At 34.2% G+C, this 25,413-nt stretch overlaps 1 protein-coding gene across 3 annotated transcripts in view; it reads left to right on the forward strand.

Moving 5' to 3' along the window:
- The window catches only part of PNPLA6_1 (Neuropathy target esterase), a 66,103-nt gene that overhangs the window by 35,157 nt on the left and 5,533 nt on the right, over positions 1 to 25,413 (forward strand). For 2 of the 3 annotated variants that reach the window (XM_051209407.1, XM_051209405.1), the window contains 6 exons: positions 1,629 to 1,812; positions 6,311 to 6,433; positions 8,776 to 8,892; positions 11,673 to 11,824; positions 20,503 to 20,655; positions 24,073 to 24,261. In XM_051209407.1, coding sequence (XP_051074863.1) covers positions 1,629 to 1,812; positions 6,311 to 6,433; positions 8,776 to 8,892; positions 11,673 to 11,824; positions 20,503 to 20,655; positions 24,073 to 24,261 — 918 coding nt within the window. Of the gene's footprint in view, positions 1 to 1,628; positions 1,813 to 6,310; positions 6,434 to 8,201; positions 8,319 to 8,775; positions 8,893 to 11,672; positions 11,825 to 20,502; positions 20,656 to 24,072; positions 24,262 to 25,413 lie in introns of all 3 variants that reach the window. The other variant, XM_051209406.1, reaches the window with a different exon arrangement.

Raw genomic sequence — 25,413 nt, forward strand, 5'->3', positions numbered from 1 at the left:
CAGAAACGACGAAGAGGCAACGACGAGTGTCCCTATCTTTCCGGATTCTTACTGTTCCGTTCAGTCGGACAGCGCACAAACGACTGTCTACTGGGATCCATTCTAAGAGAGCTAGTTCTGCCCTAGGACTCAATGCTATACCTACGCCGGCGAGGCCACGCGAAGCAGAATCAGGGCTTCCAGATACACGAAGCGTAAATCGAGTCGGTTCTTTATTTTGGCATGGTGAGGTCAAATGAATGACGCTACTCGGATCCTGTATGCGCGTTTCGGAGACGCAGCACACATCGATGGCGCGAGATTCTAAAGTTTTAGCTAAGGAAGCCTGCTGTCCTATTTGGCAAAGTGTTCGTACGTTAAAAGCTCCTACGTGTAGTTTAGAGCGTGGTTTCAGGAGACCAGGAATGGCGTTCCACGTACTCAAATCGTTTGCCCTAGCGGTGCGAGGTGATAAAGAGACGTGAGGGTTAGTTATGGAGATAAGAGAGGTATTAGGTGTAGGAAGGATTTGAATGTGACCACCTTGGTCTCTTGTGCTGTTACGGGTATGAGGGCTGATGTCACTTCCCGGCTGCCCACACCGTGGAAGGGTATTTCTTGAGGAACCTGAAAAGGAAATTGGATTAGTGTTGGTCTTGACGACCTGGGAGCGTGACCGCAGAGCCCAAGGGACAACTGCTTGAGGCCGGTCGCACACGGCCTTTTTGTGGAAGGTTTTTGACGTGTTAGCTCCGTTCTTCAAAGGGCCTTACCGCCGGAGACGGAAATCCGTGAGGTAAGGTGAGGTGTGACATTTTTAGGGTCGACCTTTTCTAACCCCACCCCTCCTTGTGGGAAGGCAGCATCGCTGTCATGCTGGTTGTCCGAAGGAAACACCTTACTGCTGTCACACCCCTCTACAGTCAGCAGTACGACTTCGCCCTCAGACCTTGAGTTGCTGCTTTTAGTCTTACCGTTCACCAATCGACCTGCCTGGCATGGTAGAACCTACAGGAACATATGTTCCAGCCAATATAGCTCGGTTGGGTCATCACGATAGGCAAGCCCGACCACCGCGTCAAGGTAGCAGCTTCGATCGGGTATTGTTTATTGTAGTAAATTATCAATCTATTATTCTTAATTACCTATTAATATTTAAATTGTACGGGGAATCATTAAACTTTTTACTTGTAAGATTGTACAGGTAACTGTGTGACTTTTTTCTATTTAGATATGATATTTATTTTTGAAGATATTTTATTTTTTAGAGGGATATTTAAATACTCGTAAAAACTGAATTATTTGTTACCGTATTGGGGTTTGTGTAATACACATAGGTATGGTTATTTTTAATCTTATACAATTTGCTAATCGAAGTCAGAAACTTCAGAAGAAAACTAAATTGAAATTCTTGAGTGAAATAACATTTTTCAATGATATATGATGATCTCGTTTCTGTATAAAGCAAACTTCACTTAAAAATTGATAACCATATGACCGTAGAAAACCTGTACTAAAATTATAGTATTACTTATGATATGAGCGGTATAATTATTGTTTTGAATTATCATTAAACATGTTTAAAGTTTGTAAGCGTCACGTTTTGTTATTATAATATGTTTTCGATAAATTTCGCTTTAATTAAACAGGAAGCTGGGATTCCAATTGATTTAGTTGGTGGTACAAGTATTGGCTCTTTTATGGGTGCTTTATGGGCTGATGAAACTCGTGTTGCACAGTTTACTCAAAGAGCTAGAAATTTCACTAACTGTTTCAATTCTATATGGAAAAAAATAAAAGACTTCACTTATCCTGCAGTGTCGATTTTTTCTGGTAAGAACCTGAATTATATATATATATATAACAGTAATATTTACATGGATACTTATAAATATTGGGTCAGTCAAGACATTTTATGAGGTTGTTAGGCTTTTACTGTGTGCATCATGGATCGATCGCTATTGAAAAACAGGTATCATTGGACTGATGTTTCGTTCTAGTATAGGATTCTCTAGTAGTGCTCATCCCCGACCCAAACAGAGGTCGAACCTAGAGCCTTCGATCTCCTATCATCCATCGCTTTTTAATTTTTTAATAGTAGTCTAGCTAAAATCAGTTCGTGTTGTAAACTGTGCGAACAAAATTATTAGAAAAGTGATACTGCAGAGATGAAGAAAAAATAAGCTATGTGAAAATGTTTAAGGTTCTTTATTATGTCTTGCTCGGCTAAACATGAGACAGGACTATTACCAATTCCTCTCTCATACAGAACTTAGGATTCTTATTCCTAATCCCTGTGATTTCTTCTATATTCGACAGGTGATATCGAACCACACTATTGAAACTTGAAAGTGTACGATAAATCTCTATGAATGCTTTGTTTTTGTCTTCACCTTGACCACTATAGACCATGTTAAATGGGACAGAGTTGTAAATTGTTTTTTTTTCATACCCTTTCTAAACCACAATTGAGGATTGTCTGGTCGTCAACACAACATAGTTTTGTCCCCAGAAGCAGCTGAATTCGTAAATGCGTACACATGTGGCAAAACCAAATAACTTCATTTGTGGAACCTTCATAGGTCAACCAGAAAGTGACAAATAGATGTTAACTGTATTGAAAACCCTTTTCACTGCTCTAGCTTGTCTATTATGCCACACATCTCTAGCTATGTCTCCGTCGAATTTTAGCTTTATATTAGCAAAACGAAAGACAATTGATAAAAATTCATATCTATAATAATATAAATCCATTTGTGTTTATTATATATAACATTATTCTATTGCTTGCCTAACTAAATTTCTTATATTGGTGGTACACTTGTACTATTTCCTAAAATATGCTTACTGCGTGTACACAGTAGTTAAACAGCAGTTTTATTTTTTTCATATTTATTTATTCTAATTATTTACACAGAATGAGTAAATAAAATTAACTGTGGTTTAAACTTCCTTAAGCTAAAATGTATATATGTAGGGATTACTTCGTTTATATAGAAAATTATATTCTTATCATATTAGTTAAATAATTATTTCGTATTATTGATAATTTTAATATAATGTGTTGCAGATTATTTATTTATTATTTATTTATTTGAACACATAAATATTGGTACAAGGGGGCACCAGATATATATGCGCCACACAAAACAATGAGAATGGGAAGAGAAGAAGAATGTAAGGTGCGTATAAGAAAGAAAAAAACAATAACAACCACAGATTAGTATATGGTAATGCCATAATAATAATAATAGTAAAGATGGGGGAAAACGGAAAGGTACAACGAGAAAAAATTCTTTCAGTTAAGGAAGTTAAACCACTTTTTATGAGGAAAATAAAAGAAGGTTACAGCAGGATCACCGCTGGCTTCTATTCTGAGCAATATCTGATAACGTCTCTATCTACTGTGTTGCACCATCTCTCGAACTCCAGCCAGGGAGTTGAGATGGACCAACAGAAGCCAGCCCTTTGCAGCTTTCTTTCATACCACGACACCATGTCATACACTGACCACCTCTCCGCTCTTCCCAACCAGTCCCAGAGTCGGCAAATAATGCACGACGTGGAATTCTCTGGGACGACATTTGTAGAACATGTCTAAGCCACTGAAGTCGAGGTTTCAAGATGGTGACACCAATTGCATTATCGTCTCTGTGCCCGAACACACGACGCCGAGCCTCTGCATTACTAACATGGTGTTGCCACTGGATGTCAGCAATCCTTCGGAGACAACGTTGATCGAACACAGAGAGTCATCTAACATCGTCAACTTGGAGAGGCCAGGTTTCCCAAGCATAGAGCAAAACTTCTCTCACCGACGCGTTGAAGATCCGACCTTTCGCAGCCAGACTAAAATCACGAAGACGCCAAAGATGGCCCAGATTGGAATAATCCTCTCTTGTGTAGCTACCTAAATCCATGAACTTCTCGACTACTTCTATCTGCTCACCACTCAGGGTGAGTGCAGGATCAGGATCCTGTCAGTCTTGTAAAAGTAGTTTGCACTTCGAAGGTGCAAAGCACCTACCGTACCTACGGACACTGATTGCCAACTGATTAAGTGCGGATTGCATGGCTTGGGCAGAGGATTGAATATGCGATTTTTATATGTTATTTTAAAGAATTAATTTTTATTCAATTTGTTAAATAAAGAATTTCATTCACTCAACGATTAAATTATGTTTGCAAAATATTTTGTTCATCAAGTATAAACTATTAATATAATATGTTAAAAGCGTAATATATTCCATACTATCTATAATCTTAATGTTATCTATCGTCTAATATAATTAAGTGGAGAATGTTTCGATTTCTTTTCCTTTTTGGATAACAATAGTTATTAATAAATAGTACTTTGATTTCATTTCATATTGAATCATTTTATACACTTAGTAAAATGTATTTGATTGGGAATAAATCAGTATATTAGCCTGTATACTGTTGAAGAGAAAGCAGTTAAGTGGAATAAATTAATTCTATTCTGTAAATATTTCTGCTCTTGTTTTTTTTGTGGAGAGAATCAATTGCTTGGTTTTGGATATGTGTTTCATACGTTCAGTTACCTATCTATGTTAATAAATTACTCATTAACTGGAATATGAATAATTTTCGACAAGCATACAGGGCCTAGCGGCCAGTAATCTGCGATAAAATCATTATTTGCTTATTCTAGCCTTTGCCAACATTCTACACAGAATCCACACTAACATCGTAATATACGGGTTAAGACGTTAGGTAGCACATGGTCCAAAAGCCAGTCGTATCCACGCACTTAAATTCTTTATTTATCTTAGTTGAAATTTTGGGTTGATTGCCATTCCATAATTTTCATTCTTCAGTTTTACTCGTCGATTTCGTCCTATAATGTTTAGATTTAGTTTTGCATTGTGATCGATTTCATTGTTTCTGCTCATTTACGTATAATCTTGTTAATATTTTGTGTTTATATATATATGTGTGTATTGTGCCTATACACTCTTTTACTCGATCTTACGTTACTTATGACCAAACGACTATTGAAAATCAGTTACTGTTATATCCGGTGAAGATTAAACTACAGGTAACTTCCGAGGACTATTCATGGACTAATATTCTATAAATATTCTTATTGTATAACTACTCAACAATTACACTATGGATATTTATATTCCTTTTATGATAAGCTTTATTTTGACCTATAATTTATTATTGTACGATTTACGGTTCTTAAGTTATGTTCAGTTTATTAACTACTGCCTCCCACATTCACAGCCACTTTTTGAGCTTATTTGTGTACAAATATTATTTCCTATTTTATGGTACGTTGCGGTCTGTGTGATTGATATATAAACCAAGTATGCCTGAAATAAACGATCTGCTCTGATCTGCTCTGATTCGGAAGCTGGTATTGTGTTCTGGACTCAAGTGGAAGGGCTCGTAGGACATAGGACCAATAAGGACGCTAAACTGCCCACACCGGTTGAACGTCATTGGTTGGCCTAGTGTGAAGATTCGTATAAGTCGTATTCGGATTGGTAGATAAATCGTGCGATAGAAAAACCAGACATCCAAGGTCATAACAGTTACATCTGATGAAATTAATTAATTAATTATCCTTATATGTTATTTTTCTATCTTGACTTTATTAGTGAATAGCTGGATCCGTAAAAGAGGAGATTTCTCTTATTATTTGCTATTTGTTTTATGTTATCGCTTGTGAAATCTTGAACTGCCAGCCTTTTTTAAGAGTGAAAAGTGAATTTTCCTGGTTATTCTTGTAAGATATCAGCGTTTTGATACATCGTTACACTTAGTCGCTTTGTGATTTGCTTTTCAATGTAGTTAGTATTTTAATCAAATTAGTATTGCTTATGTATATTAATTAAAGTAAATAATTTCAATTAGACTGTTTATTAGTTACAAAATTAATGAAATATATTCATTGTTTCTTAGGCATCAATATATATTTTCCAAGTATTTTACTACTGAAGTATGTTTTCTACTTGATATTTTTGTGATCTTCATAATGTACATTGAATTCTTTGAAGTTGGGAATATAAATCATAGTATTTCACTTTAGTGGCCTAGAGGTATCACGTTCTCCAAGAGACCCAAATTTCTTGTGCATTTATTATTTTCAAACATTAATACTCTGTAATTTTATTTTAAATGAATTTTTTGGTGGAATATATACGTTCACTTGTATATTTCATAAATATAGCAAATTACAATCTTAACATTATTCAGTAAATTCTACAAAGTCAAAAGATCTCTTACCCTCAGAAATAGTTTAAAGAGGTCACCTGTATCGTTTACTTCTCTATTTATACGTTTATTGTCATTATTTTAATAGGTAAAGAACTTAATCGTCAACTTCAATCGACATTTCATGACCGTCAAATTGAAGATTTTTGGCTTCCTTTCTTTTGTGTAACAACAGATATAACAAATTGTAAAATGCGTATTCATACACAAGGTAAAGATAATTTATCACATAGTAGTGATTTCTTTTGGTTATTTTTACTATTTATGTAATAATGTTTGGAAGCCATCGTGATGTAGCAGTATTTTTTTACTGACTGATTTTGAATAGAAATGTTTATGTGTATTTTCAAACTGTCTGGTATCCACGAATCTTCTTAATAAACAGCTGTTTGAAATAAGCTATTCAAACTAGTCGTATATGCTCGTTTAGTACCTTTAAGAAAAAGAAACTTACTTTTTCACTAAATGATGAATTCAGGGGCATAGGTTATCGTCCAATATGATTAGGGTTGGTATTTCTCATGATCAAGTTTATTTTGTATTCTATATAATTGGTTCTATTTATGAATTTGAACAAAGCTAAAAAAATAATTAAGGCTGAGTAAAGTGGATTCGTCATATTTTGTGATCTCTCTTCAGTTTAGTATAAATTAAAGTTATAAACAGTGTTTATATCTAAAGATATTTCTAAATTTAAACGCCCACTTTATAGGTTGATCGAATGAACTACTTGTACTGGTACAATATATGCTTCTTAGTTAACTAGTTTAAAGAATCACAGAAAAATCATTCCAGTTTACTCAAAAACTGCTTAATTCACTGTATTAATTCGTCTGTGACACTCTTTGTATGGACATTAGTATCTGTTAATTTCTTGTTTCTTTTTATATAATCCTGTGTATAGAAGCTCACTGATTTATTAGAAATAACTGTACTTAATATAGTAATTGTTGTGTTGTCGGTTAGTATCTCATCATAATATCTTCTTTTACTGAGAGCGCTTATCACGTTCTGAACATATTTATTGTCATCTTATCTACTGAACTTATAATTTGACTTCTTTTCTAATAAGTTCAATAACTTGATATGATTATGGACATCATATCGGATTAAATATATGTGAAATAAAATCATATTTAATGAATATCACATAAATCAATATATATGGTACAAATGGAAATATTTGATTTCCTTTGGACGTTTCATGAGATTCAATGAGCACTTGTGTTTATGTTTCTATGCTTAATTGGTCGTATTGGATTAATGAAATGTTGTTTTTATTATTATTTTAATTTCTACCTGTTGTTGAATTGCTTGTTTTAGAATTTCATAGTTAGAATATTTGGATAAAGTAGATTCCTTAAACAGATTAAATTTTGAACAATAAAGCCTCCACTAAAGTGACATCTTTCAGCTTTACATTTACTTAGTAGGATATATCAGTAGTTATATTAAATATATTAGATTTCATAAATTTATTTTAGATGTATTTTCAATTTATTGTCCGATTAAAGACTTCCCAGCTGTTCTATGTACAAATTTTATGATTTTCCATTTCTAAATTAAATTTGAATACTTTGTGGAAGTTGACTTGTTTTCTACCACTAGGGTGATCTTGAGATGGTGGAGAAGATTTGTAGCTCAGGTGGATGATTTTGGTGGAGTTTTGTTCTCCACCAAAAACTAGGGTGATCATTTCTCTTTCTGTTCTATAAATAGCTCTATTTGTGGATCCACATTCGTAGGAGTTTTTCAAAAGTCGTTTTTGATACTATTTTGTAGTTCCTTTCAGGATTAGTTTCTATATTTATTATCCTACTATATTTTGTGTTTTATTCCATGTGATTTGTTTTACCTGCTGCTCGTGGTCAATCGTAGACGTTATTAATTCACCTTTGATAAACTATGTAGATCGGTAGCTTATTTTCAAAAGAATAATAATGAATTTTTCATATCCTATTCATAACGACACTATTTAGGGTCTGTTTGGCGTTATATTCGTGGTGCTATAACATATCCACCATTGGACCCACCCATTTGTGATCCATATGATGGTGCCTTACTGGCTGACGGTAGTTTCTTGAACAATGTTCCAGGTAGTGTTGCTGTAAAACAATACCATCAAAATCTCTATTTATCATAACATCAAAATCATTTCACTAATACATGGTGATTCACAAAGAGCGACATTATAATATGTAATTCAAATGAAATTTCTAATTCAGTAACAATAGATAGCATGCCCGTAAAAATGTAATCTGTTTATATTCACATATGCACAATAAATAGATGTCTAATAATTGAATCCGCTTACTAATCTTGCTATAAGAATATTGCTTTTTAACAGTGAATATCTATCTACTTATTTATGTTTATTGCCTAAAAATTAAATAGCTTTTTATTTTTTTCATTTCTTCCAATTGATTTCAATTAAACATTTGATGTTTCGAATCATTTTCATGCTTATTCACATTTTTACTTATTCATTGATTTATTAATATCTATGTATGATGTGTCCGCATACACATGATTCGTACATACACATACATGTAGGATCGTCTTGGAGATATGTACGTGCAAGCATGTCATTATCTGGTTATTTGCCACCATTATGTGATCCTTACGATGGAAGTTTATTGTTGGATGGTGGGTATACTAACAATCTACCAGGTCAGTAATTTTTCATACAATTTAAGTAATATGTTCAGTTTTAGTCGTGATCTGTAAGTTTCAAATAAGAAAATTGTAATTCAACGGTGGTTATTATTTGATTGAATTTAAAATCCAAGTGTGTAAAACCAGTTAATAATAATAAATATTTATTCACTTTCCTTGAACAATTTTTTTCGTATCATATGTGATACTATCAGGAATCATAGGGCGGGACCCGAAATATCTCCTTAAATTAAATGACAACTCATACGTTACATTTGTTTTCTATAAGAATCAATTCCTAAAACGTTCTTTTACTGTTTACTAGTGATTATTATTTTCAGTAAAATGGAAATACTTCCAAACGAATATCAAACTTTGTTGATACGCTTAGTTAGACTGGATCATATGGGAATTACCTGTAGGGATGTTCTTTCGGTAGCAAAAGAACAAGCATATCTACACTATCAATCATCTTGTTCAAATATTTCCTTTAAGATAGATTTATTAGTAGTAATATTAGTAGTCTAGTAAGTTGTTTATATATAGTTAATAAATTTGTTTTCTTTGCTTACAAAATCGTGGTGGATCTACGTCCATTTTTAGAATGATAGTAATATGACTTGGTGTATAGCGTATGTTTGTAATAACTGTTTACTTTCATCAGTTTTGTTTAATATTTGTTCTGAAGTACTATATATGATTCAATAGCCACTACTCTAACAGACTTCAACATATTCAAGAAATGTATAATAATTCCATTTATAATCAGTAGTATCCTAATTTGAAGTAAGCCTAATGGTATCATGGGGTAACGACATGCTACATATTTCCACTATTTTACTTAGTAGACTACTAGTATCGTTCTGTTTATACCCATTTTTTTATTGGTAATTATTAACACCAAAACCCAACACATTAAATTTCGTAACTTATATGGCCTAGTTTTTTGGTGCATCTATTTTATGGTAGATATTTGTTAATACATAAATAAATTTTCAGTTAATCTGTTTGGATGAAATTGTTTAGTTTTGGATTTAAACTTGGCAATTATGAATTATTCAGTGAATAAGATTATCATCCGCTTATGAATGTAATTGCAAAAAATGACAATTCAGAGAAGATTTTGTTTTCATATGACAAAAATATGGACTTTAATACCATCAGTCATTTAAGTTCACATTTGAAGCAGAGGTGAATTTAGAATTTCTTTTCCTTGGTATCTTATTGAGAAAAAGTCAGATAGTTCCTTATAAAAGTCTATATACACTCTACTAACTTGGATGGTCAGTATATGAATTTGCAAAACTAAGTCTTGTTAAACAGAAAGAAAAACTTAATTCACTCTTTATCTTTGATGGCCGAGGTAATATGCTCCAATTACACAATAGCTGACAAACTATTTAAACTCCAACATACACTCATCATAAATGGGTGCCCATCCAGATTCATGAAACTTTTAAGGTCTAAAAAGCGCTTGTTCGTTGAATTGTCTTTATTTTTTTTCTTCAATGACACAATTGATTTGCTTCGTTAAATTTACAGAAAGTCCAAACAACATTCATCACTGGTTATCAATTTCGACAAATGATCTTTAAGAGTTTTCTGTATAAAGTTTTATTTGCATTTGGTGTAGTCAGTGTGTAGCACAAATAGGTTGTAGAAATATTTCTTTGAAGATATTCTGCACCTCCAAATTAGGTTCAATTACTTGGAACAATTTGGCGATCTCGTTCAGTAGTTAGTCACTAAACAAACCAACCAATGTTTGAGCAGACAATAAATTTGGATTGATTGAAGTTAGACATTAACACTGTTAGATCTCGGCTCAGTGGTTTAGAAGTCAGGCGTTCACTGGCTCTGGGTTCGATTCCCGCGTTCGGGGTTGTGGATGCTTACTGTTTAGGGGTCCCATACTGGACAAAACCGCTGTCCAGAGCTTCCATATTTTCAGTAGTGACCTAACATTGATCGGTTTATGACCCTAAATGAGTTCATAAATGTTTGTAACACCTTTATTAACTTGCTTCATTTTCATTCAACATTTGTTTCGTTTTATAGTTTCTCTGATTTTACTTGGGATCCATATTTTATTTTGTCTAGCATCATTTAACTTTACCGTCATCATCATAATCATCATCATCTTGTGCTTTGATTTGTTAACATACTAATCAATGTTCGATTTAACGAATTCATTCCAATTGTTTAATGCCTATTTTATTGAATTCTATAGAGCAGCATATATATATATATATATATATATATATATATATATATATATATATATATATATATATATATATATATATATATATATATAGGGTTTGCTTTGATAGAATAAACTAGAATACAGAATATTTAATTGCATGTATCATTAACCGGCATGCTGGAGATATTTATTACTCTTGATATGGTTATGCATGATTTAGAGAATTATTTTTAGAAAATACCACTGTTTATTGGTGTACTACGACTTCAGAGTTCCATTTGCTAACATTTTCCTTGGTTAAGACCAATTCAGTTATTAGGACCGCTTTCGAATTACACATACCAATTATGTTTACTACTACCATACTTTTCTCTCTAGCAATATTGAATTGTAAACTGCTGAATGCATTATGTTTAACATTTAAATAGTACAGAGTTAAGAATAGTGTTTATACTTTGTGTGTGGTAACAGTATTACCAGTTTTTTAACAATAGGTTTAATTTGATCGCTTAATTCGTTTTAAAAAAGTTCCATGTTCATTACTTATTTAATACCGTTTTGTTTTAATGAATTGTTTTGTTTCATTCAGCTGATGTGATGGTATGTTTCGGTGCGAAAACGATCTTTGCTAGTGATGTTGGTGCTGCTGTAGAGACAGAGCTTACAAATTATGGTGATCATTTATCTGGTTGGTATTTGTTATACAATCGATATTTCAGAATCGGCACTCCTGTACTACGTGTAAGTATCCAAATCAATCTTTTTTGAAAGCAATAAATATTTTATTCGTAAGATATGTTTTTTAATTTGTCATTCGATGAATCGGAAGAAGAAATCACGTTTTGCAGTCGTGAAAGCCATTTATTGTTTTACACGTTTACATATGTTTTAAATAGTACATATCCACTTATTAATCAACATCAGGTTACCAATTACCAGTGAGCTGTTATGCCCTAGTACTGATAGATTATAACTACTACTTGCGAAAATTAACGGTAACTTAAATTCAAAAATCACACAATGATGTATTGGTATCATTGAAAGTTCTAGCCTAATCCACTTCTCGCTTGTATGGTCACTTTTGACTTGAAATTTTTTCTGAAGTAATTAGAAGTAAAATTTGATAAAACCCTGATTTTGTTTTCAGTAAATGTTTGAGTTTGCCGTTTATATGTAATCCTAGTAGTACTGATTTGGATTTTGAATCATACTTGGTGATATTTCAAGTCACTTAGTCATCTTATATTCTACATCCCATATACATAGTGATGTTGGATGAATAAATTGTTATTAAACCTAATAATCTTTCATTTTAGAGCACTACATCGTGCAGTGACTATTTTTACAATCGTTGCCAACGTCAGTGTACAGTGTTAAAAATATAAGTCTCAGAGACATCATTTGTTAGACATATTCAGTCACCAGTTCTTATTTAGTTATTGATAAAAATCAATTGTGTAGGTAACCACACGTTTGATCTCAGTGTTGTAACTAAATAAGGATGATACAGGATCCTCACTGGCTTCTATTTTGAGCCACATCTGATAGAGTCCCAAACCACTATGTTGCATCATCTCTAAGGCTCCAATCAGGTAGTTATGAAGGACCAACAGAAGCCAATATTGTGCAGCTTTCTTTCATACCGCGACACCATGTCATACACAGACCACCTCCCCGCTTTTCCCAAACAGTCCCAGCGTCCTCGAATAACTTATTATGTGGAACTCTCTAGGAAGACATTCGTAGAACATGTCTAAGCCACCGAAGTCGAGGTTTCAAGATAGTGACACCAATTGAGTTATCGTTGCTGTGGCCGAACATACGATGTCGAGCCTCTGCATTACTAACATGGTGTTGCCACTGGATGTCAGCAATCCTTCGGAGACAACGATGATCGCAACTATATTGTTCTCTATTAGACTAATTATACAGTCGTAAGTCGTTTTATATACTTCTTCATTTGCACTTTAGTTTTTAGATAGCCTAATTGAAAAACATGATCTATCATGGCCATATCTGGATAATCTATCCTAAAAAATCTAATCATAGATTTTGACGTACTCCATATTTTGTTTTTTTTTTGTCCGTAGACTTTGAACTCTTGTCTAATCACGCCTATCTTTCGCCTTAATATAGTAGACAACACTCCCTGAAACTTTATATTCCCCGACCAGCTATTAGCCTTTCAGTATATCATTTTACCCCTTGTTTTTCAATGTCATATGCTATCTATTTTTACCCGTGTTTTGTACCAATATCATCCCATAGTTAAGATATTTAAAGTAATCCTACAAAATTCAACTACCCTTCTCTCTTCAGCGCTTTACTGTTTCATCCTAAGCATTGTCGAAATTATCTATTCCATTAATTTTTAACCATTTTGTTATCTTTGGATCATAATCTCTGATAACTTTAGTCTACATCCATTTAATTGACATCAGATTAAAACATAGTATCGGCTGATCAGTACGGTCTACTAACTTCTGACTTCATCTGTCGTTTCAACGCAAAGTTATTTTATTCATTTCTGAATTAATTAGGTGATGAGGTCATCTGTCGAATGTACTGAATATGTAGCAAATCTTATTGGTTCATGTTTTTAATGGGTATCCATATCTTGGAATTAGTAATATGCATGTTAGATTGGTTTTTCTCAGTATGTCGCATGATCCTGACGAACCTCGTTTTGTTATTCCGTTATCCATATTTATCCAAAAGTTACAATTTCTACGAGAGTTTTATGTATACTTTTCACTGACATACCATAAACATGTAGACTTTCACCATAGTGTAATTTACATAAATATTCGCGAATGTTTGAGCGAATCGTTTGACAGAAATTGGACACCACATATATAGAAGAATTTATTTGTAAATATTATATTTACCATATCTGGAAAAGTTCGGGGTAGTAGTCGAAATCAAAATTAGGGAAGAGTATTCAACTTTTAACACTTAAATGTAAACTAAAAGTTTATCTTATCATATTCATATGTTAGTTTTATGAAATAATAAAATATGAATTTATAAGATGTGAATATTGTGAAAAGTTCACAATGTGAAAAATAATGAATATGTGTTCTTTTATGTTATTAATAGTTAATATTTAGTGAATAAATCCAGTCTCTGTGTACTACCAATGACATGTTCATTTTGTTTATTAAAATAAAACTACTAGTACAAATTGAAAGATGTTTTTAAAACTTGAATGTGTATGTAAAGGGATAAACGTAAGATACATAGTTGTGATGTAAAAAGATTCAAATTAGTTTGATATACACTAGGTGGGTTGTAATAAGGTTCAAATTACTTATTACTAAGCATTTCCGAAGGGTTGGTTAGTTGAATTCCATCTTTTCTATTCAGGCTGTACTGGTTAGCCTAAATGTACAGAGCTTTTTCTGTTAGTATGCAACACACATGTTTCTACCGACTTATCTCATCGATATAATTGAAGTGCAGTTGAATGGTTGTCATATAATCACATGTGTTTTCTGTAAGGACTATGTAAACATTAACTCAAATACTTGAAGCAAAGCTTAATAAGGAATTAATTTATTCATTATACATCATAGAAATATATTCGATAGCGTATCAGTCGTGTAAAGAAAGTCAATAATTTGAAGGAAATCATTTTATATAAGATTAATTTTAAATGGTAAATGCAGCTAGTGAAAACTCATTTGGTATAACTTAGTTGTATACTCATTCATCTTCAGTTTTACATTTTTATCTGTCTACCCTCATAACTTTCATTTCTTATGTATAACCTTCGAATCAGAAATTTTCTAAATATTAATATTTTGTCCTGACACGCTATCTTAATCCCATTTTACCTGTATTTAATCTAACTGTTGTATATTCTTTCCTTCTACGATATTTTAGGTCTGTTTTAGTGTATTTTCTTCAGCCCGCTTATATTATACAAATTATTAAAAACACTAAACGTCAACATAACTGTTATTGCAAAATAAACTTCCTATTATTCACTTATTTATTCTATGACGTCCATTCCGATAGTGGAATCATGTCATAACTTGCGACTCTCGATCAGCTAGCTACCTAATGATATATATATACAGATAAATAGATGGTGTAGCTATGGGTTCACCCCTGGGTCCCATATTAGCAGACATCTTCCTTTCTAAACTAGAAAACGACCCGCTAGCACAAGAGATCGATAAGTTTTCGTTTTACTGTCGATATATGGATGATAAATTTATCCTTTGCAACAACCAGACAGACTTCCTAGAAACATTCGATCGATTCAATACCGTTCACCCGTCCATAAAATTCACATGGGAGAAGGAAAATGAGGGTAGAATAGCCTTTCTAGATGTTCTACTTACAAGGAGAAAGGACGGGTCGCTAAAAAGAAACATTACTTACTTACTTACTTACTTACTTACTTACTTACTTACTTACTTACTTACTTACTTACTTACTTACTTACTTACTTACTTACTTACTTACTTACTACTTACTTACTACTTACTTACTTACTACTTACTTACTACTTACTTACTTACTTCACTTACTCACTCACTTCTACTCACTCACTTACTCACTCACTTACTCACTCACTACTCACTCACTTCACTTACTACTTACTCCACTCACTCACTTCACTCACTCACTCACTCACTTACTCACTCACTCACTCACTTACTCACTTCACTCACTCACTCACTCACTCACCACTCACTTCACTCACTCACTACTTACTTACTCACTCTACTACTCACTCACTACTACTTCACTTCACTCTACTTACTTACTTACTTACTTACTTACTTACTTACTACTTACTTACTTACTTACTTACTTACTTACTTACTTACTTACTTACTTACTTACTTACTTACTTACTTACTTACTTACTTACTTACTTACTTACTTACTTACGCCTGTTACTCCTCGTGAAGGAGCATAGGCCGCTCACCAGCATTCTCCATCCAACCCTGTCCTGGGCAATCCTTTCTAGCTCCGTCCAGTTGTAATTCATCGTTTTCATATCTGCTTCTATTATCCGACGCAATGTGTTCTTTGGCCTTCCTCTTTTTCGCTTCCCTTCAGGATTCCAAGTTAGGGCTTGCCGAGTGATGCAGTTTGACGATTTGCGTAATGTATGTCCTATCCATTTCCATCGTCTTTTCCTAATTTCTTCTTCAGCTGGAAGTTGGTTTGTTCTCTCCCACAGAAGGCTATTGCTGATGGTATCCGGCCAATGGATGTTAAGTATCTTGCGTAGACAGTTATTGATAAATACTTGTACTTTCTTGATTGTGGTTGTTGTAGTTCTCCAAGTTTCAGCTCCATACAGTAGAACTGCCTTGACGTTCGTATTGAAGATTCTCACTTTGATATTGGTTGAAAGTTGTTTCGAGTTCCATATGTTCTTCAATAGTAGGAATGCTGTCCTTGCTTTGCCAATCCTCGCCTTTACGTCTGCATCTGAGCCTCCTTGTCCATCGACGATGCTTCCTAGGTATTTGAAGGACTCTACATCTTCCAGAGTTTCGCCATCAAGAGTGATTGGATTGCTGTTCTCCGTTTTGAATTTGAGGACCTTAGTTTTCCCTTTGTGTATGCTGAGGCCTACTGATGCAGAGACTGCTGCTACACTGGCTGTCTTCATCTGCATCTGTTCGTGTGTATGTGATAGGAGGGCCAGGTCATCTGCGAAGTCCAAATCGTCTAATTGGTTCTGAGCTGTCCATTGTATTCCGTGTTTTCCTTCAAATGTCGAGGTCTTCATAATCCAGTCGACCACTAGAAGAAAGAGGAAGGGAGAGAGTAAACAACTTTGTCTGACTCCGGTCCTTACTTGGAATGCATCTGTCAGCTGTCCTCCATGCACTACTTTGCACTGTAGTCCGTCGTATGAGTTCCGGATAGTATTGACAATCTTCTCAGGAACTCCGTAGTGTCGAAGAAGTTTCCATAATGTCCTCCTATCTACACTGTCGAATGCCTTTTCATAATCAATGAAGTTGATGTATAGTGATGAGTTCCACTCAACTGATTGTTCGACGATGATCCGTAGTGTTGCGATTTGGTCTGTGCACGACCGATCCTTACGGAATCCAGCTTGTTGATCTCGAAGTTGGGCGTCTACTGCATCCTTCATCCGGTTCAGCAACAATCTGTTGAAGACTTTCCCTGGTATTGACAGTAGTGTAATGCCTCTGTGGTTTTCACATTTGCTCAGATCTCCTTTCTTTGGAATCTTGATGAGGTGTCCTTCTTTCCAGTCCATCGACACTTGTTCCTCCTCCCAAATCTTTTTGAATAGAAGATAAAGCATGTTTGTGGTTGCTTCGATGTCTGATTTCAGTGCTTCAGCTGGTATGTTGTCGGGTCCTGCTGCTTTCCCGTTCTTGATTTGTCTGACGGCCATTCTAATTTCTTCCGTCGTTGGTGGGTTGACATCTATAGGAAGATCTGTGTGTGCTGCTTCGATGTCCGGTGGATTCATTGGGGCCGGCCTATTCAGGAGTTCCTCGAAGTATTTCACCCATCTGTTCCGCTGTTGTTGAATTTCAGTGATTGGCCTGCCTTCTTTGTCTTTGACCGGCCTCTCTGGTTTACTGTATTTCCCTGCTAGTCTCTTCGTTGTATCGTAAAGTTGTTTCATATTTCCTTCTCTAACAGCTTTTTCTGCCGTCGTTGCTAGTTCTTCAACGTATTTCTTCTTGTCGGCTCTAATGCTCCTCTTCACTTGTTTGTTTGCTTCTATGTATTCAGCTTGTGCTTGGACTTTCTCTGCTCGTGTTCGGCTGTTGTTTATTGCTGCCTTCTTGTTCTTCCTTTCTTTGATCTTGTCCAGTGTTTCTGTAGAGATCCATTCCTTATGATGGTATTTCTTTAGACCGAGAACCTCTTGACACGTTGAAATTAATGCTTCCTTGATGCCTTTCCAGTTGTCCTCCGTAGTAGTTTCTTCTTCCTTCAGTAGATCTTGTAAGGCTTGGAACCTGTTGTTGAGGGCTATCTTGAATTCATTGAGTTTGCCAGTATCTCGAAGGAAGGCTGTATTGAACCTTTGTATTGCTGTTTGTCCACTTGTCCAGTTCTTTTTTAGCTTCAGTTTTAAATTGGCTACAACTAGGTGGTGATCTGAAGCTACGTCAGCACCTCTCCTGGTTCTCACATCTTCCATTGTCCTTCGGAATTTTTTGTTGATGCAAATATGATCTATTTGGTTCTCTGTAGTGTGGTCCGGTGAGATCCATGTAGCCTTGTGTATACGCTTGTGTGGAAATATTGTGCCTCCTATGACCAATTTGTTGAATGCACATAGATTTGCAAATCTTTCTCCATTTTCGTTTCTTTCTCCCAGTCCATGTCGTCCCATAATATCTTCATATCCAGTGTTGTCTATTCCGACTTTGGCATTTAGATCTCCCATCAGAATGGTGAGGTCCTTTCTTAGGCATTTCTCAATGATTGACTGCAGCCGCTCGTAGAACTGATCTTTAATTTCGTCGTTGCTATCATTGGTGGGTGCATAACATTGGATAATATTCATTGTGATCCCCTCCTTCTTTGTTCTGAATGATGCTTTGATGATTCTGGATCCGTGAGATTCCCATCGTACAAGTGCATTTCGCGCTACTTTGGACAGCATAAGAGCGACTCCCTGAGTGTGTGGAGCATTGTCCTCTTCGTGACCGGAGTATAGCAGCATCTCTCCCGTAGCTAGCCTTTTCTGTCCAGCTTGGGTCCAGTGGGTTTCGCTGATTCCCAGTACTGCTAAGTTGTATCTCCTCATTTCCATTGATATTTGACTGGTCTTCCCGGTTTCCCACATTGTTCGAACGTTCCATGTACCTATAAAAATTGTTGCTCTGGTTGTTAGAAGGGGCATCGGCCTCGTGGCTTCCGAAGGAACTCGGCTTTCACCATGAAGCGTCATAATTCTTCTAAATGAAGACCTTCTAACTCCCAGGGCAGAGTTAAAATGGTTTGGATTATTTTTTTTCTGGTAAGCGTTTTTTTAGCGAGTTAGTTTTCTACGGGATGGGGACGCTAACCTCATGCCCAACCCTCCTCCTTTACCCGGGCTTGGGACCGGCAGTAACCCTATAAGAGCTACAGGCGGAGTTAAAAATGACGGGATAGCGAAGGTGGTCCTTTAGGCACACCGCCTAGATGGACCATGAGACAGAATTTGATTTTTGGCGAAGTAACCACCTCCATTGCCCGACAAAAAGAAACATAAACAGAAAAATTACCTGGACGGGTAAACATACTAACTTTCTTAGTTTTGTTCCTCTATAACAAAAAAGGAACCTTATTAAGACACTACATCATAGAATCAAGACTATATGCACTGTGGATGCGATTGAAGATGAAATAAAGGCATTATTCAAACCCTGAAGGAAAATGGATATCCTGAGAAACTTATAAATAAAAACATAGCCAATAAAAGACAGCGTAGAGAATGTCTAACGGTAAATAAAAAGCCTCTATATATACGCTTACAATTCAGAGGCGACGCACCGAGCGAAATGCTAAGACTCAAGTTAAGCAGATCAATTCAAAGGACTTTTAATGCGGCTAAACTACAACTAGTATTCGCCACACGACCAATAATCACTCCAAGGTTGAAAGATAAATTACCTAGTCTAGCCAACTCCTTCTGTATTTATCAATTCAACTGCTCCTGTGGAGCAAGTTATATTGGCAGATGTTCTAGGAATTTGTACATTCGGGCTCGTGAGCACCTACCCGTATGGTTAAGCAAAGGTGTTGTCAAAACTGTTAGCAGCTCCATCTTAGACCATCTAGTCCAAACAGGACATACAGCCAACATGGAGCAATCTTTTACAATAATCTATCGTGTTAACAGCAGTCTACCTAATTCCGTCAGACGGCGAATCCTACAGACGGCTGAAGCAATTGCTATTCGGATCAAAAAGCCAGAGCTTTGTATCCAAAAAAGTATGTTCAGCCACTCCTTTTACCCTGGCCAACTCTGGGGCCAACTAGCTAATAATCAATCTTATAATGTGATGACGTAATCTGATTAATGTTCATTTTATGTCCCAAACTTACTATTATTATTACTGTTACTATTATTATTATTATTATTATTATTATTATTATTATTGTCTTTACACTTGGTAATCTTTTTTGAGGAATTTATTCAATATCCACCCCTGAATCTACTATGTTTGACCTAATTCATATTATTTTACATATTACGTAATTTCCGATTTGTGATCACAATATTCTCTCTCTCTCTCTCTTACCCCATGTTGACCATATTTATTTTGATAATTTATTTCACAATTTCATTTCGCTTATAAACTGATTCAAGTTAACACTTCATATTAGTCAGCCCCAACATTAACGATTTGATTTGATTTGATATAAAAACAATTTTGCCGTTGTTGTTATTGTTCAAACTGTAGATCCCAAGTCTAACAGAAATTCAGGCTCGTCTAGCTTATATTTCTTGTGTACGACAATTGGAATATATAAAGGCCAGTGGTATATGTTTTTATCTTCGACCACCGGTTGATAAGTATCTAACTCTTCAATTCTCTGCGTTTGATGAAATAGCTGTGAGTTATTTGCTTCTGTGTTATTATCACCATTATTATTATTATTATTATTATTATTATTATTATTATTATTATTATTATTATTATTATTATTATTATCATGAGTATTTAGTTGTGTGAATTTCGTATTAATGAACTTATATATATATATATATATATATATATATATATATATATATATATATATATATATATATATAAACACAATCTCAGTTTAAGATGCAATTCATGCAAATCATAAATCATTTTATCATAACGGGGTTTTCTGGAGATTGTAGTAATTTAATATTATCAGAAGCCGTGATCAGTGGAGTTCAATCATGTCGGGTGTGAGGCATTTACCCACCGAAGACAATGGAAGATGGTCGGGCAATATCGTGGGTTGATTGAAGTTAAACATTAACACCGTTGGATACCGTCTCTGCAGTCTAGAGGTTAAGCGCTTGCGTGCGAGACCGAGGGTCCTGGGTTCGAATCCGGCCAGCGGGATCGTGGATACGCACTTCTGAGAAGTCCCAGTACTCCCAGGTTTTCCATGGTGGTTAAGCTTCAATTGACTCATGGTCTCAACTATTGATATTAAATTATAAATTATTTATTTACATGTATGATATTCCTTTCTCATAGTGAGATTATGTCCTCATATGTGTTATCTTATTATCTCTGTTTGATGCTAAGAGGTGACTTCGATCTTCTAGAAATTTTAGAAAACACTAAATTTGGTCACAAAAATAGTTATTATCCAGTCAAATTATAATACATGATTCTTACTTTTTCCAGATGCTACTAGGATTTTTCAGTATATGAAATTTTAGTTTTGTTTAAATGTTCATTCCAAAGTGCTTTCTTTCATGTATCAATGTTAAAATATTTCTACTCCCAACTGATTCATCGTAAGAAAATAAATCTGTTGTTTACTATCACTGCGAGGTTTCAATATTTATCGTCAGGATCGTTCAGGCAATAAAAAAATGTGTGGCGGCGGTGTAGCTTCATTCGTAAATATGAAGTGGTATCGATCTACTTTTGCGTGTTTTAAGTTTTCAAACGACCTTTTTGACTGTGTAACTTTAAGATGCCGTCCAAAACACTTGATTAAATACAATCATGTTCATGTTACCAACATTCACGTGACTCTAGACTGCACATCATGTGCACCATATGTTTTCGCTAGTAAATTCACTAAATTCGCCGTTACTGCCTTTAGTGGTTCACTTTCAATTGTATGTAGTGATTTTAATTCGTGTGACTGTAGCTTCCTTTCGTCACTAGGTCACAAAAATTTAGCAGGTTTTCGCACTCGTTTAGCTAATCATTTAGACTTAGTTTTCATTAATTATGTGGAGATATAAGTGACCCGTAAACGTTCTTCATTGTATAATTCGTGTTCTACCTAAAGCATATGACAAGCTTGGAAAAAACGCACTCTTACATCGGACAAAAAAAGTCAAATACAGAAATTTCTCAGGAGAAAATATCCCAAATCTAGAAACCAAGTTTTGTGCGACTAACTGGGAATTATTTACAAATGAGTCACTGGAAAACACTACTGATATTATCACTTATTATCTGAAATTCTGTCCTAATGTTTGTTGTCCTACTGAAACCATCTTTGTAAGTTTTGATCGACTTACATCTCCACAACTAAAACGATTATGAAGGGTAAAAATATAATGTACAGGGAGGAAACTTCATGGAAGCTCGAAATATAAATGTTCTAATACGTCTAAACATTAGACGTCTGAACCATTCGTTTACTCAAAAACTCCTATCTTGTTAAAACTCTTCAAGTTTGTGGAAACTATTTAAAGAGCTTGCAGGTGGAAGACACATTAGGGGTGATACTCAGCTGAATGTCTGTGACTTAGATAAGTCTTTTGCCCTTCAGTCAACTGATGTCATGCTGCCGATATCCATAGGCTTGAAGAATGGTTGAGTTCCGATTTCCACTGAAACTGATGCCAGAAAACGTCCACCGTCATTCAACTCATCCCAATGTTTATGGCCTGATGAAATCCTTAACCTGCGTTTTGAAAAGTGTGCTGACATCCTATATCACCCACTCACGAGCATCTTTACGAAATCCTTCTCAACTTATGTCATACCGAAAATGTTAGTACGATCGAACAAGATAAATGGTGGTCTTCTTGAATATCTGGGCTACCTCTCTAGATATTTCAGCAAGTTATTTGTTTTTGCTTGTTTTAGCACATCATTATGTTTCTTAATCGCACAACCCATTAAGGTGCACTTATGAAAAATTTACAACCTTCCGCTGTACGAGTTACAAAAAAGCCCAACCAGAGACATGGTTGCTGAAAATATGCAGCGGATAGAATTAACATTATTTAGATGTCTCACACTTAATCCGTCTAAATATCAAACTGTTAACTTTAGCCTGGAACATGAACAGCACTTAAACACCCTTTTGGAATCCCATAAAACTTGTACTGTTGCAGATTCCTCAATAAATACAATGTCGAAGGTCATCTATCTTGGTATAAGTTTTTCCTTTGATCTCTCTTGGTCTTCTCATGTTTTATTGCTATTGGAGTGATTTTTTCGTCTGACTTATTACATAAAGAGGCTACATGCTTTTGTCATTACTCGATATTTACTCTTTCGATATGTTAACTATTGCATGTTACCTATTATTCTTTAATGTTCTGCATTCTTTCTGTCTCAGGCTTTGAGAAAACACTTTGCTATATTGAAGAGTGCTGACGATAGTTAGCAGGGTGTATAACAAATATTTCAAAGTCATTAATTATATGGTTGTGGATAGACATCTAATGTACAAACTTCTGACAGATGTTGTCTTATCAGAAACTAACTATTCATTTCATTCATATCTTTCTCCTTGTATATCTTCTGGTAGAATGAGACGTCAATACATTAGAATACACTCACGTAAACGAAGGTATAAAGCTCTACAATACCTTATCTAGCAAATATACTGTGTGATGAACAGGTTGTTAAGGGTGACCTAGTCAGTAAATTGTATTCTTAATTAATTGAAAAAGTTGTAGAGATCCAAATCTTAGAAAAACATTTCTTTTGATTCCGGGTAGTTTATTTATTGAATGTATGTATTTATAATTATACATTTATCGGTTTTTTCTTTTGTTTTTCATAAGAAATTTATCAAAATACCTTGTGCTGATAAGTCTATATTGTACCAAAAATATAATACTGAATAGTCATTAATAATTATATTGATAACAAATTAGTGATTGAATTTAAAGTTTTACAATAATTAAAAGACTACATACAGTTGAAACAAGTAGAACTTTCCAGTAAAGTTTTTCTATCAGGTGATATAACACATTTGAACTCTACTACTACTACTATAAAATTACAAGAAAGAATCAAATCTTTAAAAAAAAATATTATTTAACTAGCTTATTTTTCTTATAGAATGTTGGCTATGATTACATTAAATATATACTTAATATTTGGCACGAAGAAGGTCGTTTACAAAATCTCATACCAGGTGTGAAACTACATATTTCCTCTTTGACTGAAATATCTACATGTGAGATAGATCCGTCAACTACTCAGTTAACTCCAGTTCATTCAACAGCAACTCATAACTGGTTAACTCAGGTTAGTAAAATGTGATATATTCTTTTATGTTGGTTCTATATTTCTACTGATAATTCACTTATACATTAAAATACTGGATCTTTAACATATATATGCATTATTTTATAGCACAGTTGTCAAAATCTTCTTTTTTAAATTACATAAATCAAGGGATATAATGTGATTTATATTGGAAAAACGACCGACTTTTGTACATTATTATATCGTTTGTTATTGTTCAAAATGTATTTTATATGCCAGAATATAAATTAAAATCTTATCGTATATGACTTAATTAAATTACTATTTGAAATCATTATACATCACTTATTATTCTCATATAGTATACTTTGCTTTAATAAATATTTTAATATGAAACGCAATACACATCATGACAGTTGAACTAAACTATTCTATCAAAAGAATCCTTCGAAAATATTGGTAATAGTACCGTCATGTGTTCATATTAATTTGATAGGTTTGATTGAAATAGTTGTAACATAATTTAACATGTTTTTAATTATTTCTACAATTCATTTTGTAGTAAAATGTTTGTAGTTGATTAGTATATTATCTTCATTGGCTCATTTATAGAAAATTGATTTTTAGAAGAATTCTCGAAACAAAAAGGTTATAACTTTATTTTTCTGTAAATCCATACTGAACAGTCGAGTAGATCATAGTAAAAATCTATCGGCTATCAATTAAATTAATGGTGATATTTTCAGTGGAGTTATACATTCTGTTATACAAATACGATTTTTGCTATTGACTAGTTTTATAGATTGATTATCTTTTTTATGAATAGAATATCTCTAAAGCTGTGTATAGTTACTCCTACTAACTGATACAATATGTAGATATGGTAACTATACAACTTTACAGACTTGCAATTTTGGAAACATTATCTTAATCCGTATGTGTGTATATGTAACATCATCTCAAAAAATTGAATTAACAATAACAGGAAGTCTCGTTGTTTCCTACTGGTTTCTTTTTCTGCCTTGTTCGTCAATGAATGGGACTGATTAGTCTTAATAATGAATCGTCTCAATCCATAATAGGAAAATCGAAACGTTTCTTGTGATATACACTGGCAAATCAGATTGATTATACATACTCCACAATCCCTAAATTTATAAACAAAGGGAAAAAAGACGAGTAACTTACAGG

This window comes from Schistosoma haematobium, chromosome 1 (assembly GCF_000699445.3).
Source record: "Schistosoma haematobium chromosome 1, whole genome shotgun sequence".
Taxonomy (NCBI): Eukaryota; Metazoa; Platyhelminthes; class Trematoda; order Strigeidida; family Schistosomatidae; genus Schistosoma; species Schistosoma haematobium.